The 18,752-nt window shown below is 36.1% G+C and overlaps 3 protein-coding genes and 3 pseudogenes across 3 annotated transcripts; all 6 read left to right on the forward strand.

The window, feature by feature from the left end:
- Window positions 1–233: 233 nt before the first annotated feature.
- Window positions 234–840, forward strand: LOC134690303 (histone H1-delta-like). The gene has a single exon (XM_063550280.1). It carries the CDS (start codon window positions 234–236, stop codon window positions 807–809), a length of 576 nt encoding a protein of 191 aa, XP_063406350.1. The 3' UTR covers window positions 810–840.
- Window positions 841–3,759: 2,919 nt separating this feature from the next.
- Window positions 3,760–4,362, forward strand: LOC134690305 (histone H1-delta-like; annotated as a pseudogene).
- Window positions 4,363–7,284: 2,922 nt separating this feature from the next.
- On the forward strand, window positions 7,285–7,888 carry LOC134690306 (histone H1-delta-like). Its single transcript, XM_063550281.1, has one exon. It carries the CDS (start codon window positions 7,285–7,287, stop codon window positions 7,858–7,860), a length of 576 nt encoding a protein of 191 aa, XP_063406351.1. The 3' UTR covers window positions 7,861–7,888.
- A 2,920-nt stretch (window positions 7,889–10,808) lies between these two features.
- Window positions 10,809–11,410, forward strand: LOC134690307 (histone H1-delta-like; annotated as a pseudogene).
- Window positions 11,411–14,332: 2,922 nt separating this feature from the next.
- LOC134690308 (histone H1-delta-like) lies at window positions 14,333–15,007 on the forward strand. Its single transcript, XM_063550282.1, has one exon. The coding sequence runs from the start codon at window positions 14,333–14,335 to the stop codon at window positions 15,005–15,007; it is 675 nt and encodes a 224-aa protein (XP_063406352.1).
- Window positions 15,008–16,053: 1,046 nt separating this feature from the next.
- LOC134690309 (histone H1-delta-like) lies at window positions 16,054–18,457 on the forward strand (annotated as a pseudogene).
- The last annotated feature ends 295 nt before the right edge of the window (window positions 18,458–18,752 follow it).

Genomic DNA, 18,752 nt, shown 5'->3' on the forward strand with positions numbered 1-18,752 from the left:
ATATGTGAATGTTTTTGATAGAATTATACTATAAATTATCATAAAAGTCTTCGAAGAAGCACATAATCATTTTACCGAGATCGCGTAATGGATTTTACAAGTTATTTTTAAGGGTGTCTTCGTCGAGGTCCGCGTTCGTCTGTTATAAATAAACGAGGCCTGGAATGGCGTTATTTTCAAATCGTTATTCGTAGTATAAACTTCGTAAAGGATAATATTTTGAATCATTCAAAATGGCAGACGCAACAGCAGCACCAGCAGTAGCACCAGCTAAATCACCAAAGAAAAAGGCAGCAGCCAAGCCAAAGAAGCCTTCCGCACATCCTAAATACAGCGAGATGATTGGAAAAGCCATCGCCGCTTTGAAAGAACGTGGAGGTTCCTCAAGGCAAGCAATTCTGAAGTACATCATGGCCAACTTCAACGTCGGAAAAGATGCCAAGTCAGTAAATGCTCATTTAAAACTTGCACTCAGAGCCGGAGTTAAGAACAACAGTTTGAAGCAGTCCAAGGGAACTGGAGCATCCGGCTCTTTCAGAATTGGAGAGGCTAAAGTGGTTAAAAAGAAGCCAGCAAAGGCAAAAAAAGCAGCCAAACCTAAGGCCGCCAAGCCTAAGAAGGCAAAGACCACACCCAAGAAAAAGAAGCCAGCAGCAAAGAAACCAGCTGGAGAGAAAAAGGCGGCCAAACCAAAAGCAAAAAAACCAGCAGCAAAGAAAGCAGCCAAGCCAAAGAAGCCAGCAGCCAAGTCACCAGCCAAAAAGAAGGCAGCCAAACCAAAAGCCAAGAAGACACCAAAGAAGAAGTAAACTGTTCCAGACTTCAGTCTGCAGAGGCTATTCAGCCACCAAAAGCCCTTTTAAGGGCTACCCAATTTATTCAAAAAGAATCTACAATTGTTGTACATTAGTTATCAAACTAAATCTAGCTGAGCCCTACTTTCTCTGAACTTTGCACTGGTCTCTGAAATATTTTTTTGGTCAAATTATTTCCATTGTTTGTTTTATTTCACTCCTTATGACTATACTATTTCTAACACCTAAATATGCAGCTGTTGTTTTGGATATTTTTTGTGTAGTTAGGCACCATTAAAGTTATATCAGTGTATTTTCACGCACTTGTTAGAACTGAATAAAACTTTTTCTAATCAGTTTTCGTTAGAATGACAATCTACGAAAATAGGAAGTCATGCTAGGGTTTTATTGTGCTCTTTTTTTAGGGGGAAGGGGGTCAAAATCACACAGCTAACCTTCAACCGAAAAATCATTTTTGTCATTATATGAGTTTTTCCATTTCTCTCTTCTTCTTCGTGTTCAACTTGACTGACATTTTTAGTTGGACTTTTTCTACACGTATGCAAAGTCAAAGGTTGGCTCACTATTTCATATCAACTAGTCAATGGGGAGGTAACTCTGAAATTAAACTCAGTACTTTTTTTCAGTACTATATAAATAAACTGTTAAAATGTACACAATACAAAAGATGTATAACGTATCGTCAAAATCAGATTAGTAGCAAATGAATGCAGTGACGTTTGTCTGTTATATATTTATTTTTTTATTTATTATTTGTCAAAATTACTACAATAATATTGTGTATTAAAATTTAGAAGGAAACTCTAAAGTACGGAGGTTTTTGTTCAACATTTAACAGTTCTGCAATTATTTTGTCATTTTATTACCTGCGATTTATTATGCAAATTTCACTATTCTCTACCTTTCGAATTTCACCTTTGTTTTACTCGTGTATAAAATAAATGCACCTACTTGTTTCTATGTTTCTTTCAAATGGTTGTCCTGTGATTTTTCTCTTCTTTTTTCTCTCTGTTATTTAGTGTGTGACGACTTGACTGTATCTTTGCTATGTCTTTTTAATCTGTCGACAGCACGCGAGGTGAATCAACCCGAAACAATACAGTGACGTCACATGTGACTACTGTGATGAACAAAAACAAGGATGGATGGACGGACAGTGGTACAAAAGTAAGAAAAAGTTATTTCTCTGATAACAGGTATCGCGTGAATTGTAGGTTCACGGTATAGGTTTTTTTCTCTCATTTTTGAAGATCATCTATACAGTTGTCTATAATTGCTTACATCCACTTCATTTGAACTATGGTGGATAGTTGTCTCATTGGCAATCATACCACATCTCCTTCCTTATTTTCATATTGAAATGACAGCACCTTAACGACACACACAAACATAGCCTACTAGTATATACGTACATGGGAGACTGAGAAAATCTGTGCTTATTGGAAAATGATAAAAAAAAAAAAAATCTTTAAGGTATGCTATGACTAAGCTTAAAATATAAGGTAGATAGGGAGTAGGAAGCACACATATTCTTTTTTTTATTTGGCCTTAATGAAGAAGAAAACCACACACACAGCATATTACATCTTGTACTAACATCCATTAAACGCTATGCTAATATGTCTTCAAAAGAGAACCCTATTATATATCCCCCCTTTTTTCTCCGGATTTTGTTTTTTTGGAAAAAGGGGGAGGGGCTGGCGGTTTAGTTCAATACAGTGGGAAAATGTTTTGCCCAAAGTCCAATGGTTCACACTGATGTGTTTTTGTCCTTCCGTCTCTTTTTAATCGTCCGTGTCACGGGATGCTGCTTCACCCGTTACCGGTTCTGGGTTCACTTGCATAGCTTATATAGGTATAATGCATATGTATAGCTAGAGTCTTCACTGTGACACACATTCCCCTTTTTGAGGGGAAATAAATGAACTTTTGTAATTGTCCATTAAGATACAAATGATATGTACCACTTTCGAATTATAAAACTACAAAAATCTTCGTGTTTTGTTTTTGTTTTTGTTTGTATCGAAACTTTCAGGCGGCCAGGCCACTTTGAGCTCTGATCATCGGTTATTGATAATAAAATTAATTAAATATATTTTGTTGAAAAATATGGTATATTCTATAAGACATATTCGAGTTTTTGACTTGAAAGTGCGCAAATTGTACATGAAAATGGAAATAAAAGCGAATGTGCATCATACAGAACAGTTGTTCAGTGCCTGAGATCCACTGAAAACAAAGTCGCTCTCTGAAAAGTTCCCAACGCTAAATTAAATAAAAAGATGTTTCAAATTCGTATTCTAGATATTGGGTTTGTTCATTCGAATCTTGAATGTTTGCGAAATTTCGCTCGGGTTGAATAAAAATGTTATTTGAAGTTTTAGTAAAAATCTGCAATTAAACAATGGCGCGTGAACTTTTTGTGTGTTTCCCTCTAGCTGGAAACAAACTTATTACGAGGAGGAACATGCTTCCAGTGAATAAAAACGGAAAGAAACCTAGAGAGAAATGATTTTTCTTCCGCTGTACAATTTTACGACGATAGAATATTTGTGTAATGAGAAAAACTCGTAAATTTTCTGTCAACATACCTGCGAAGACAATTCAGTCGGTTCTACTTTAACTATTAATATCTTTTTACTGTGTACATCGAAAAATACACAGTTTATCTAACATGCAAGATTAATGACTGTTGAGCAATTTGGTATGCTATATGTGAATGTTTTTGATAGAATTATACTATAAATTATCATAAAAGTCTTCGAAGAAGCACATAATCATTTTACCGAGATCGCGTAATGGATTTTACAAGTTATTTTTAAGGGTGTCTTCGTCGAGGTCCGCGTTCGTCTGTTATAAATAAACGAGGCCTGGAATGGCGTTATTTTCAAATCGTTATTCGTAGTATAAACTTCGTAAAGGATAATATTTTGAATCATTCAAAATGGCAGACGCAACAGCAGCACCAGCAGTAGCACCAGCTAAATCACCAAAGAAAAAGGCAGCAGCCAAGCCAAAGAAGCCTTCCGCACATCCTAAATACAGCGAGATGATTGGAAAAGCCATCGCCGCTTTGAAAGAACGTGGAGGTTCCTCAAGGCAAGCAATTCTGAAGTACATCATGGCCAACTTCAACGTCGGAAAAGATGCCAAGTCAGTAAATGCTCATTTAAAACTTGCACTCAGAGCCGGAGTTAAGAACAACAGTTTGAAGCAGTCCAAGGGAACTGGAGCATCCGCTCTTTCAGAATTGGAGAGGCTAAAGTGGTTAAAAAGAAGCCAGCAAAGGCAAAAAAAGCAGCCAAACCTAAGGCCGCCAAGCCTAAGAAGGCAAAGACCACACCCAAGAAAAAGAAGCCAGCAGCAAAGAAACCAGCTGGAGAGAAAAAGGCGGCCAAACCAAAAGCAAAAAAACCAGCAGCAAAGAAAGCAGCCAAGCCAAAGAAGCCAGCAGCCAAGTCACCAGCCAAAAAGAAGGCAGCCAAACCAAAAGCCAAGAAGACACCAAAGAAGAAGTAAACTGTTCCAGACTTCAGTCTGCAGAGGCTATTCAGCCACCAAAAGCCCTTTTAAGGGCTACCCAATTTATTCAAAAAGAATCTACAATTGTTGTACATTAGTTATCAAACTAAATCTAGCTGAGCCCTACTTTCTCTGAACTTTGCACTGGTCTCTGAAATATTTTTTTGGTCAAATTATTTCCATTGTTTGTTTTATTTCACTCCTTATGACTATACTATTTCTAACACCTAAATATGCAGCTGTTGTTTTGGATATTTTTTGTGTAGTTAGGCACCATTAAAGTTATATCAGTGTATTTTCACGCACTTGTTAGAACTGAATAAAACTTTTTCTAATCAGTTTTCGTTAGAATGACAATCTACGAAAATAGGAAGTCATGCTAGGGTTTTATTGTGCTCTTTTTTTAGGGGGAAGGGGGTCAAAATCACACAGCTAACCTTCAACCGAAAAATCATTTTTGTCATTATATGAGTTTTTCCATTTCTCTCTTCTTCTTCGTGTTCAACTTGACTGACATTTTTAGTTGGACTTTTTCTACACGTATGCAAAGTCAAAGGTTGGCTCACTATTTCATATCAACTAGTCAATGGGGAGGTAACTCTGAAATTAAACTCAGTACTTTTTTTCAGTACTATATAAATAAACTGTTAAAATGTACACAATACAAAAGATGTATAACGTATCGTCAAAATCAGATTAGTAGCAAATGAATGCAGTGACGTTTGTCTGTTATATATTTATTTTTTTATTTATTATTTGTCAAAATTACTACAATAATATTGTGTATTAAAATTTAGAAGGAAACTCTAAAGTACGGAGGTTTTTGTTCAACATTTAACAGTTCTGCAATTATTTTGTCATTTTATTACCTGCGATTTATTATGCAAATTTCACTATTCTCTACCTTTCGAATTTCACCTTTGTTTTACTCGTGTATAAAATAAATGCACCTACTTGTTTCTATGTTTCTTTCAAATGGTTGTCCTGTGATTTTTCTCTTCTTTTTTCTCTCTGTTATTTAGTGTGTGACGACTTGACTGTATCTTTGCTATGTCTTTTTAATCTGTCGACAGCACGCGAGGTGAATCAACCCGAAACAATACAGTGACGTCACATGTGACTACTGTGATGAACAAAAACAAGGATGGATGGACGGACAGTGGTACAAAAGTAAGAAAAAGTTATTTCTCTGATAACAGGTATCGCGTGAATTGTAGGTTCACGGTATAGGTTTTTTTCTCTCATTTTTGAAGATCATCTATACAGTTGTCTATAATTGCTTACATCCACTTCATTTGAACTATGGTGGATAGTTGTCTCATTGGCAATCATACCACATCTCCTTCCTTATTTTCATATTGAAATGACAGCACCTTAACGACACACACAAACATAGCCTACTAGTATATACGTACATGGGAGACTGAGAAAATCTGTGCTTATTGGAAAATGATAAAAAAAAAAAAAATCTTTAAGGTATGCTATGACTAAGCTTAAAATATAAGGTAGATAGGGAGTAGGAAGCACACATATTCTTTTTTTTATTTGGCCTTAATGAAGAAGAAAACCACACACACAGCATATTACATCTTGTACTAACATCCATTAAACGCTATGCTAATATGTCTTCAAAAGAGAACCCTATTATATATCCCCCCTTTTTTCTCCGGATTTTGTTTTTTTGGAAAAAGGGGGAGGGGCTGGCGGTTTAGTTCAATACAGTGGGAAAATGTTTTGCCCAAAGTCCAATGGTTCACACTGATGTGTTTTTGTCCTTCCGTCTCTTTTTAATCGTCCGTGTCACGGGATGCTGCTTCACCCGTTACCGGTTCTGGGTTCACTTGCATAGCTTATATAGGTATAATGCATATGTATAGCTAGAGTCTTCACTGTGACACACATTCCCCTTTTTGAGGGGAAATAAATGAACTTTTGTAATTGTCCATTAAGATACAAATGATATGTACCACTTTCGAATTATAAAACTACAAAAATCTTCGTGTTTTGTTTTTGTTTTTGTTTGTATCGAAACTTTCAGGCGGCCAGGCCACTTTGAGCTCTGATCATCGGTTATTGATAATAAAATTAATTAAATATATTTTGTTGAAAAATATGGTATATTCTATAAGACATATTCGAGTTTTTGACTTGAAAGTGCGCAAATTGTACATGAAAATGGAAATAAAAGCGAATGTGCATCATACAGAACAGTTGTTCAGTGCCTGAGATCCACTGAAAACAAAGTCGCTCTCTGAAAAGTTCCCAACGCTAAATTAAATAAAAAGATGTTTCAAATTCGTATTCTAGATATTGGGTTTGTTCATTCGAATCTTGAATGTTTGCGAAATTTCGCTCGGGTTGAATAAAAATGTTATTTGAAGTTTTAGTAAAAATCTGCAATTAAACAATGGCGCGTGAACTTTTTGTGTGTTTCCCTCTAGCTGGAAACAAACTTATTACGAGGAGGAACATGCTTCCAGTGAATAAAAACGGAAAGAAACCTAGAGAGAAATGATTTTTCTTCCGCTGTACAATTTTACGACGATAGAATATTTGTGTAATGAGAAAAACTCGTAAATTTTCTGTCAACATACCTGCGAAGACAATTCAGTCGGTTCTACTTTAACTATTAATATCTTTTTACTGTGTACATCGAAAAATACACAGTTTATCTAACATGCAAGATTAATGACTGTTGAGCAATTTGGTATGCTATATGTGAATGTTTTTGATAGAATTATACTATAAATTATCATAAAAGTCTTCGAAGAAGCACATAATCATTTTACCGAGATCGCGTAATGGATTTTACAAGTTATTTTTAAGGGTGTCTTCGTCGAGGTCCGCGTTCGTCTGTTATAAATAAACGAGGCCTGGAATGGCGTTATTTTCAAATCGTTATTCGTAGTATAAACTTCGTAAAGGATAATATTTTGAATCATTCAAAATGGCAGACGCAACAGCAGCACCAGCAGTAGCACCAGCTAAATCACCAAAGAAAAAGGCAGCAGCCAAGCCAAAGAAGCCTTCCGCACATCCTAAATACAGCGAGATGATTGGAAAAGCCATCGCCGCTTTGAAAGAACGTGGAGGTTCCTCAAGGCAAGCAATTCTGAAGTACATCATGGCCAACTTCAACGTCGGAAAAGATGCCAAGTCAGTAAATGCTCATTTAAAACTTGCACTCAGAGCCGGAGTTAAGAACAACAGTTTGAAGCAGTCCAAGGGAACTGGAGCATCCGGCTCTTTCAGAATTGGAGAGGCTAAAGTGGTTAAAAAGAAGCCAGCAAAGGCAAAAAAAGCAGCCAAACCTAAGGCCGCCAAGCCTAAGAAGGCAAAGACCACACCCAAGAAAAAGAAGCCAGCAGCAAAGAAACCAGCTGGAGAGAAAAAGGCGGCCAAACCAAAAGCAAAAAAACCAGCAGCAAAGAAAGCAGCCAAGCCAAAGAAGCCAGCAGCCAAGTCACCAGCCAAAAAGAAGGCAGCCAAACCAAAAGCCAAGAAGACACCAAAGAAGAAGTAAACTGTTCCAGACTTCAGTCTGCAGAGGCTATTCAGCCACCAAAAGCCCTTTTAAGGGCTACCCAATTTATTCAAAAAGAATCTACAATTGTTGTACATTAGTTATCAAACTAAATCTAGCTGAGCCCTACTTTCTCTGAACTTTGCACTGGTCTCTGAAATATTTTTTTGGTCAAATTATTTCCATTGTTTGTTTTATTTCACTCCTTATGACTATACTATTTCTAACACCTAAATATGCAGCTGTTGTTTTGGATATTTTTTGTGTAGTTAGGCACCATTAAAGTTATATCAGTGTATTTTCACGCACTTGTTAGAACTGAATAAAACTTTTTCTAATCAGTTTTCGTTAGAATGACAATCTACGAAAATAGGAAGTCATGCTAGGGTTTTATTGTGCTCTTTTTTTAGGGGGAAGGGGGTCAAAATCACACAGCTAACCTTCAACCGAAAAATCATTTTTGTCATTATATGAGTTTTTCCATTTCTCTCTTCTTCTTCGTGTTCAACTTGACTGACATTTTTAGTTGGACTTTTTCTACACGTATGCAAAGTCAAAGGTTGGCTCACTATTTCATATCAACTAGTCAATGGGGAGGTAACTCTGAAATTAAACTCAGTACTTTTTTTCAGTACTATATAAATAAACTGTTAAAATGTACACAATACAAAAGATGTATAACGTATCGTCAAAATCAGATTAGTAGCAAATGAATGCAGTGACGTTTGTCTGTTATATATTTATTTTTTTATTTATTATTTGTCAAAATTACTACAATAATATTGTGTATTAAAATTTAGAAGGAAACTCTAAAGTACGGAGGTTTTTGTTCAACATTTAACAGTTCTGCAATTATTTTGTCATTTTATTACCTGCGATTTATTATGCAAATTTCACTATTCTCTACCTTTCGAATTTCACCTTTGTTTTACTCGTGTATAAAATAAATGCACCTACTTGTTTCTATGTTTCTTTCAAATGGTTGTCCTGTGATTTTTCTCTTCTTTTTTCTCTCTGTTATTTAGTGTGTGACGACTTGACTGTATCTTTGCTATGTCTTTTTAATCTGTCGACAGCACGCGAGGTGAATCAACCCGAAACAATACAGTGACGTCACATGTGACTACTGTGATGAACAAAAACAAGGATGGATGGACGGACAGTGGTACAAAAGTAAGAAAAAGTTATTTCTCTGATAACAGGTATCGCGTGAATTGTAGGTTCACGGTATAGGTTTTTTTCTCATTTTTGAAGATCATCTATACAGTTGTCTATAATTGCTTACATCCACTTCATTTGAACTATGGTGGATAGTTGTCTCATTGGCAATCATACCACATCTCCTTCCTTATTTTCATATTGAAATGACAGCACCTTAACGACACACACAAACATAGCCTACTAGTATATACGTACATGGGAGACTGAGAAAATCTGTGCTTATTGGAAAATGATAAAAAAAAAAAAAATCTTTAAGGTATGCTATGACTAAGCTTAAAATATAAGGTAGATAGGGAGTAGGAAGCACACATATTCTTTTTTTTATTTGGCCTTAATGAAGAAGAAAACCACACACACAGCATATTACATCTTGTACTAACATCCATTAAACGCTATGCTAATATGTCTTCAAAAGAGAACCCTATTATATATCCCCCCTTTTTTCTCCGGATTTTGTTTTTTTGGAAAAAGGGGGAGGGGCTGGCGGTTTAGTTCAATACAGTGGGAAAATGTTTTGCCCAAAGTCCAATGGTTCACACTGATGTGTTTTTGTCCTTCCGTCTCTTTTTAATCGTCCGTGTCACGGGATGCTGCTTCACCCGTTACCGGTTCTGGGTTCACTTGCATAGCTTATATAGGTATAATGCATATGTATAGCTAGAGTCTTCACTGTGACACACATTCCCCTTTTTGAGGGGAAATAAATGAACTTTTGTAATTGTCCATTAAGATACAAATGATATGTACCACTTTCGAATTATAAAACTACAAAAATCTTCGTGTTTTGTTTTTGTTTTTGTTTGTATCGAAACTTTCAGGCGGCCAGGCCACTTTGAGCTCTGATCATCGGTTATTGATAATAAAATTAATTAAATATATTTTGTTGAAAAATATGGTATATTCTATAAGACATATTCGAGTTTTTGACTTGAAAGTGCGCAAATTGTACATGAAAATGGAAATAAAAGCGAATGTGCATCATACAGAACAGTTGTTCAGTGCCTGAGATCCACTGAAAACAAAGTCGCTCTCTGAAAAGTTCCCAACGCTAAATTAAATAAAAAGATGTTTCAAATTCGTATTCTAGATATTGGGTTTGTTCATTCGAATCTTGAATGTTTGCGAAATTTCGCTCGGGTTGAATAAAAATGTTATTTGAAGTTTTAGTAAAAATCTGCAATTAAACAATGGCGCGTGAACTTTTTGTGTGTTTCCCTCTAGCTGGAAACAAACTTATTACGAGGAGGAACATGCTTCCAGTGAATAAAAACGGAAAGAAACCTAGAGAGAAATGATTTTTCTTCCGCTGTACAATTTTACGACGATAGAATATTTGTGTAATGAGAAAAACTCGTAAATTTTCTGTCAACATACCTGCGAAGACAATTCAGTCGGTTCTACTTTAACTATTAATATCTTTTTACTGTGTACATCGAAAAATACACAGTTTATCTAACATGCAAGATTAATGACTGTTGAGCAATTTGGTATGCTATATGTGAATGTTTTTGATAGAATTATACTATAAATTATCATAAAAGTCTTCGAAGAAGCACATAATCATTTTACCGAGATCGCGTAATGGATTTTACAAGTTATTTTTAAGGGTGTCTTCGTCGAGGTCCGCGTTCGTCTGTTATAAATAAACGAGGCCTGGAATGGCGTTATTTTCAAATCGTTATTCGTAGTATAAACTTCGTAAAGGATAATATTTTGAATCATTCAAAATGGCAGACGCAACAGCAGCACCAGCAGTAGCACCAGCTAAATCACCAAAGAAAAAGGCAGCAGCCAAGCCAAAGAAGCCTTCCGCACATCCTAAATACAGCGAGATGATTGGAAAAGCCATCGCCGCTTTGAAAGAACGTGGAGGTTCCTCAGGCAAGCAATTCTGAAGTACATCATGGCCAACTTCAACGTCGGAAAAGATGCCAAGTCAGTAAATGCTCATTTAAAACTTGCACTCAGAGCCGGAGTTAAGAACAACAGTTTGAAGCAGTCCAAGGGAACTGGAGCATCCGGCTCTTTCAGAATTGGAGAGGCTAAAGTGGTTAAAAAGAAGCCAGCAAAGGCAAAAAAAGCAGCCAAACCTAAGGCCGCCAAGCCTAAGAAGGCAAAGACCACACCCAAGAAAAAGAAGCCAGCAGCAAAGAAACCAGCTGGAGAGAAAAAGGCGGCAAACCAAAAGCAAAAAAACCAGCAGCAAAGAAAGCAGCCAAGCCAAAGAAGCCAGCAGCCAAGTCACCAGCCAAAAAGAAGGCAGCCAAACCAAAAGCCAAGAAGACACCAAAGAAGAAGTAAACTGTTCCAGACTTCAGTCTGCAGAGGCTATTCAGCCACCAAAAGCCCTTTTAAGGGCTACCCAATTTATTCAAAAAGAATCTACAATTGTTGTACATTAGTTATCAAACTAAATCTAGCTGAGCCCTACTTTCTCTGAACTTTGCACTGGTCTCTGAAATATTTTTTTGGTCAAATTATTTCCATTGTTTGTTTTATTTCACTCCTTATGACTATACTATTTCTAACACCTAAATATGCAGCTGTTGTTTTGGATATTTTTTGTGTAGTTAGGCACCATTAAAGTTATATCAGTGTATTTTCACGCACTTGTTAGAACTGAATAAAACTTTTTCTAATCAGTTTTCGTTAGAATGACAATCTACGAAAATAGGAAGTCATGCTAGGGTTTTATTGTGCTCTTTTTTTAGGGGGAAGGGGGTCAAAATCACACAGCTAACCTTCAACCGAAAAATCATTTTTGTCATTATATGAGTTTTTCCATTTCTCTCTTCTTCTTCGTGTTCAACTTGACTGACATTTTTAGTTGGACTTTTTCTACACGTATGCAAAGTCAAAGGTTGGCTCACTATTTCATATCAACTAGTCAATGGGGAGGTAACTCTGAAATTAAACTCAGTACTTTTTTTCAGTACTATATAAATAAACTGTTAAAATGTACACAATACAAAAGATGTATAACGTATCGTCAAAATCAGATTAGTAGCAAATGAATGCAGTGACGTTTGTCTGTTATATATTTATTTTTTTATTTATTATTTGTCAAAATTACTACAATAATATTGTGTATTAAAATTTAGAAGGAAACTCTAAAGTACGGAGGTTTTTGTTCAACATTTAACAGTTCTGCAATTATTTTGTCATTTTATTACCTGCGATTTATTATGCAAATTTCACTATTCTCTACCTTTCGAATTTCACCTTTGTTTTACTCGTGTATAAAATAAATGCACCTACTTGTTTCTATGTTTCTTTCAAATGGTTGTCCTGTGATTTTTCTCTTCTTTTTTCTCTCTGTTATTTAGTGTGTGACGACTTGACTGTATCTTTGCTATGTCTTTTTAATCTGTCGACAGCACGCGAGGTGAATCAACCCGAAACAATACAGTGACGTCACATGTGACTACTGTGATGAACAAAAACAAGGATGGATGGACGGACAGTGGTACAAAAGTAAGAAAAAGTTATTTCTCTGATAACAGGTATCGCGTGAATTGTAGGTTCACGGTATAGGTTTTTTTCTCTCATTTTTGAAGATCATCTATACAGTTGTCTATAATTGCTTACATCCACTTCATTTGAACTATGGTGGATAGTTGTCTCATTGGCAATCATACCACATCTCCTTCCTTATTTTCATATTGAAATGACAGCACCTTAACGACACACACAAACATAGCCTACTAGTATATACGTACATGGGAGACTGAGAAAATCTGTGCTTATTGGAAAATGATAAAAAAAAAAAAAATCTTTAAGGTATGCTATGACTAAGCTTAAAATATAAGGTAGATAGGGAGTAGGAAGCACACATATTCTTTTTTTTATTTGGCCTTAATGAAGAAGAAAACCACACACACAGCATATTACATCTTGTACTAACATCCATTAAACGCTATGCTAATATGTCTTCAAAAGAGAACCCTATTATATATCCCCCCTTTTTTCTCCGGATTTTGTTTTTTTGGAAAAAGGGGGAGGGGCTGGCGGTTTAGTTCAATACAGTGGGAAAATGTTTTGCCCAAAGTCCAATGGTTCACACTGATGTGTTTTTGTCCTTCCGTCTCTTTTTAATCGTCCGTGTCACGGGATGCTGCTTCACCCGTTACCGGTTCTGGGTTCACTTGCATAGCTTATATAGGTATAATGCATATGTATAGCTAGAGTCTTCACTGTGACACACATTCCCCTTTTTGAGGGGAAATAAATGAACTTTTGTAATTGTCCATTAAGATACAAATGATATGTACCACTTTCGAATTATAAAACTACAAAAATCTTCGTGTTTTGTTTTTGTTTTTGTTTGTATCGAAACTTTCAGGCGGCCAGGCCACTTTGAGCTCTGATCATCGGTTATTGATAATAAAATTAATTAAATATATTTTGTTGAAAAATATGGTATATTCTATAAGACATATTCGAGTTTTTGACTTGAAAGTGCGCAAATTGTACATGAAAATGGAAATAAAAGCGAATGTGCATCATACAGAACAGTTGTTCAGTGCCTGAGATCCACTGAAAACAAAGTCGCTCTCTGAAAAGTTCCCAACGCTAAATTAAATAAAAAGATGTTTCAAATTCGTATTCTAGATATTGGGTTTGTTCATTCGAATCTTGAATGTTTGCGAAATTTCGCTCGGGTTGAATAAAAATGTTATTTGAAGTTTTAGTAAAAATCTGCAATTAAACAATGGCGCGTGAACTTTTTGTGTGTTTCCCTCTAGCTGGAAACAAACTTATTACGAGGAGGAACATGCTTCCAGTGAATAAAAACGGAAAGAAACCTAGAGAGAAATGATTTTTCTTCCGCTGTACAATTTTACGACGATAGAATATTTGTGTAATGAGAAAAACTCGTAAATTTTCTGTCAACATACCTGCGAAGACAATTCAGTCGGTTCTACTTTAACTATTAATATCTTTTTACTGTGTACATCGAAAAATACACAGTTTATCTAACATGCAAGATTAATGACTGTTGAGCAATTTGGTATGCTATATGTGAATGTTTTTGATAGAATTATACTATAAATTATCATAAAAGTCTTCGAAGAAGCACATAATCATTTTACCGAGATCGCGTAATGGATTTTACAAGTTATTTTTAAGGGTGTCTTCGTCGAGGTCCGCGTTCGTCTGTTATAAATAAACGAGGCCTGGAATGGCGTTATTTTCAAATCGTTATTCGTAGTATAAACTTCGTAAAGGATAATATTTTGAATCATTCAAAATGGCAGACGCAACAGCAGCACCAGCAGTAGCACCAGCTAAATCACCAAAGAAAAAGGCAGCAGCCAAGCCAAAGAAGCCTTCCGCACATCCTAAATACAGCGAGATGATTGGAAAAGCCATCGCCGCTTTGAAAGAACGTGGAGGTTCCTCAAGGCAAGCAATTCTGAAGTACATCATGGCCAACTTCAACGTCGGAAAAGATGCCAAGTCAGTAAATGCTCATTTAAAACTTGCACTCAGAGCCGGAGTTAAGAACAACAGTTTGAAGCAGTCCAAGGGAACTGGAGCATCCGGCTCTTTCAGAATTGGAGAGGCTAAAGTGGTTAAAAAGAAGCCAGCAAAGGCAAAAAAAGCAGCCAAACCTAAGGCCGCCAAGCCTAAGAAGGCAAAGACCACACCCAAGAAAAAGAAGCCAGCAGCAAAGAAACCAGCTGGAGAGAAAAAGGCGGCCAAACCAAAAGCAAAAAAACCAGCAGCAAAGAAAGCAGCCAAGCCAAAGAAGCCAGCAGCCAAGTCACCAGCCAAAAAGAAGGCAGCCAACCAAAAGCCAAGAAGACACCAAGAAGAAGTAAACTGTTCCAGACTTCAGTCTGCAGAGGCTATTCAGCCACCAAAAGCCCTTTTAAGGGCTACCCAATTTATTCAAAAAGAATCTACAATTGTTGTACATTAGTTATCAAACTAAATCTAGCTGAGCCCTACTTTCTCTGAACTTTGCACTGGTCTCTGAAATATTTTTTTGGTCAAATTATTTCCATTGTTTGTTTTATTTCACTCCTTATGACTATACTATTTCTAACACCTAAATATGCAGCTGTTGTTTTGGATATTTTTTGTGTAGTTAGGCACCATTAAAGTTATATCAGTGTATTTTCACGCACTTGTTAGAACTGAATAAAACTTTTTCTAATCAGTTTTCGTTAGAATGACAATCTACGAAAATAGGAAGTCATGCTAGGGTTTTATTGTGCTCTTTTTTTAGGGGGAAGGGGGTCAAAATCACACAGCTAACCTTCAACCGAAAAATCATTTTTGTCATTATATGAGTTTTTCCATTTCTCTCTTCTTCTTCGTGTTCAACTTGACTGACATTTTTAGTTGGACTTTTTCTACACGTATGCAAAGTCAAAGGTTGGCTCACTATTTCATATCAACTAGTCAATGGGGAGGTAACTCTGAAATTAAACTCAGTACTTTTTTTCAGTACTATATAAATAAACTGTTAAAATGTACACAATACAAAAGATGTATAACGTATCGTCAAAATCAGATTAGTAGCAAATGAATGCAGTGACGTTTGTCTGTTATATATTTATTTTTTTATTTATTATTTGTCAAAATTACTACAATAATATTGTGTATTAAAATTTAGAAGGAAACTCTAAAGTACGGAGGTTTTTGTTCAACATTTAACAGTTCTGCAATTATTTTGTCATTTTATTACCTGCGATTTATTATGCAAATTTCACTATTCTCTACCTTTCGAATTTCACCTTTGTTTTACTCGTGTATAAAATAAATGCACCTACTTGTTTCTATGTTTCTTTCAAATGGTTGTCCTGTGATTTTTCTCTTCTTTTTTCTCTCTGTTATTTAGTGTGTGACGACTTGACTGTATCTTTGCTATGTCTTTTTAATCTGTCGACAGCACGCGAGGTGAATCAACCCGAAACAATACAGTGACGTCACATGTGACTACTGTGATGAACAAAAACAAGGATGGATGGACGGACAGTGGTACAAAAGTAAGAAAAAGTTATTTCTCTGATAACAGGTATCGCGTGAATTGTAGGTTCACGGTATAGGTTTTTTTCTCTCATTTTTGAAGATCATCTATACAGTTGTCTATAATTGCTTACATCCACTTCATTTGAACTATGGTGGATAGTTGTCTCATTGGCAATCATACCACATCTCCTTCCTTATTTTCATATTGAAATGACAGCACCTTAACGACACACACAAACATAGCCTACTAGTATATACGTACATGGGAGACTGAGAAAATCTGTGCTTATTGGAAAATGATAAAAAAAAAAAAAATCTTTAAGGTATGCTATGACTAAGCTTAAAATATAAGGTAGATAGGGAGTAGGAAGCACACATATTCTTTTTTTTATTTGGCCTTAATGAAGAAGAAAACCACACACACAGCATATTACATCTTGTACTAACATCCATTAAACGCTATGCTAATATGTCTTCAAAAGAGAACCCTATTATATATCCCCCCTTTTTTCTCCGGAATTTGTTTTTTGGAAAAAGGGGGAGGGGCTGGCGGTTTAGTTCAATACAGTGGGAAAATGTTTTGCCCAAAGTCCAATGGTTCACACTGATGTGTTTTTGTCCTTCCGTCTCTTTTTAATCGTCCGTGTCACGGGATGCTGCTTCACCCGTTACCGGTTCTGGGTTCACTTGCATAGCTTATATAGGTATAATGCATATGTATAGCTAGAGTCTTCACTGTGACACACATTCCCCTTTTTGAGGGGAAATAAATGAACTTTTGTAATTGTCCATTAAGATACAAATGATATGTACCACTTTCGAATTATAAAACTACAAAAATCTTCGTGTTTTGTTTTTGTTTTTGTTTGTATCGAAACTTTCAGGCGGCCAGGCCACTTTGAGCTCTGATCATCGGTTATTGATAATAAAATTAATTAAATATATTTTGTTGAAAAATATGGTATATTCTATAAGACATATTCGAGTTTTTGACTTGAAAGTGCGCAAATTGTACATGAAAATGGAAATAAAAGCGAATGTGCATCATACAGAACAGTTGTTCAGTGCCTGAGATCCACTGAAAACAAAGTCGCTCTCTGAAAAGTTCCCAACGCTAAATTAAATAAAAAGATGTTTCAAATTCGTATTCTAGATATTGGGTTTGTTCATTCGAATCTTGAATGTTTGCGAAATTTCGCTCGGGTTGAATAAAAATGTTATTTGAAGTTTTAGTAAAAATCTGCAATTAAACAATGGCGCGTGAACTTTTTGTGTGTTTCCCTCTAGCTGGAAACAAACTTATTACGAGGAGGAACATGCTTCCAGTGAATAAAAACGGAAAGAAACCTAGAGAGAAATGATTTTTCTTCCGCTGTACAATTTTACGACGATAGAATATTTGTGTAATGAGAAAAACTCGTAAATTTTCTGTCAACATACCTGCGAAGACAATTCAGTCGGTTCTACTTTAACTATTAATATCTTTTTACTGTGTACATCGAAAAATACACAGTTTATCTAACATGCAAGATTAATGACTGTTGAGCAATTTGGTATGCTATATGTGAATGTTTTTGATAGAATTATACTATAAATTATCATAAAAGTCTTCGAAGAAGCACATAATCATTTTACCGAGATCGCGTAATGGATTTTACAAGTTATTTTTAAGGGTGTCTTCGTCGAGGTCCGCGTTCGTCTGTTATAAATAAACGAGGCCTGGAATGGCGTTATTTTCAAATCGTTATTCGTAGTATAAACTTCGTAAAGGATAATATTTTGAATCATTCAAAATGGCAGACGCAACAGCAGCACAGCAGTAGCACCAGCTAAATCACCAAAGAAAAAGGCAGCAGCCAAGCCAAAGAAGCCTTCCGCACATCCTAAATACAGCGAGATGATTGGAAAAGCCATCGCCGCTTTGAAAGAACGTGGAGGTTCTCAAGGCAAGCAATTCTGAAGTACTCATGGCCAACTTCAACGTCGGAAAAGATGCCAAGTCAGTAAATGCTCATTTAAAACTTGCACTCAGAGCCGGAGTTAAGAACAACAGTTTGAAGCAGTCCAAGGGAACTGGAGCATCCGGCTCTTCAGAATTGGAGAGGCTAAAGTGGTTAAAAAGAAGCCAGCAAAGGCAAAAAAAGCAGCCAAACCTAAGGCCGCCAAGCCTAAGAAGGCAAAGACCACACCCAAGAAAAAGAAGCCAGCAGCAAAGAAACCAGCTGGAGAGAAAAAGGCGGCCAAACCAAAAGCAAAAAACCAGCAGCAAAGAAAGCAGCCAAGCCAAAGAAGCCAGCAGCCAAGTCACCAGCCAAAAAGAAGGCAGCCAAACCAAAAGCCAAGAAGACACCAAAGAAGAAGTAAACTGTTCCAGACTTCAGTCTGCAGAGGCTATTCAGCCACCAAAAGCCCTTTTAAGGGCTACCCAATTTATTCAAAAAGAATCTACATTGTTGTACATTAGTTATCAAACTAAATCTAGCTGAGCCCTACTTTCTCTGAACTTTGCACTGGTCTCTGAAATATTTTTTGGTCAAATTATTTCCATTGTTTGTTTTATTTCACTCCTTATGACTATACTATTCTAACACCTAAATATGCAGCTGTTGTTTTGGATATTTTTTGTGTAGTTAGGCACCATTAAAGTTATATCAGTGTATTTTCACGCACTTGTTAGAACTGAATAAAAC

Source organism: Mytilus trossulus, chromosome 11 (genome assembly GCF_036588685.1).
Source record: "Mytilus trossulus isolate FHL-02 chromosome 11, PNRI_Mtr1.1.1.hap1, whole genome shotgun sequence".
Taxonomy (NCBI): Eukaryota; Metazoa; Mollusca; class Bivalvia; order Mytilida; family Mytilidae; genus Mytilus; species Mytilus trossulus.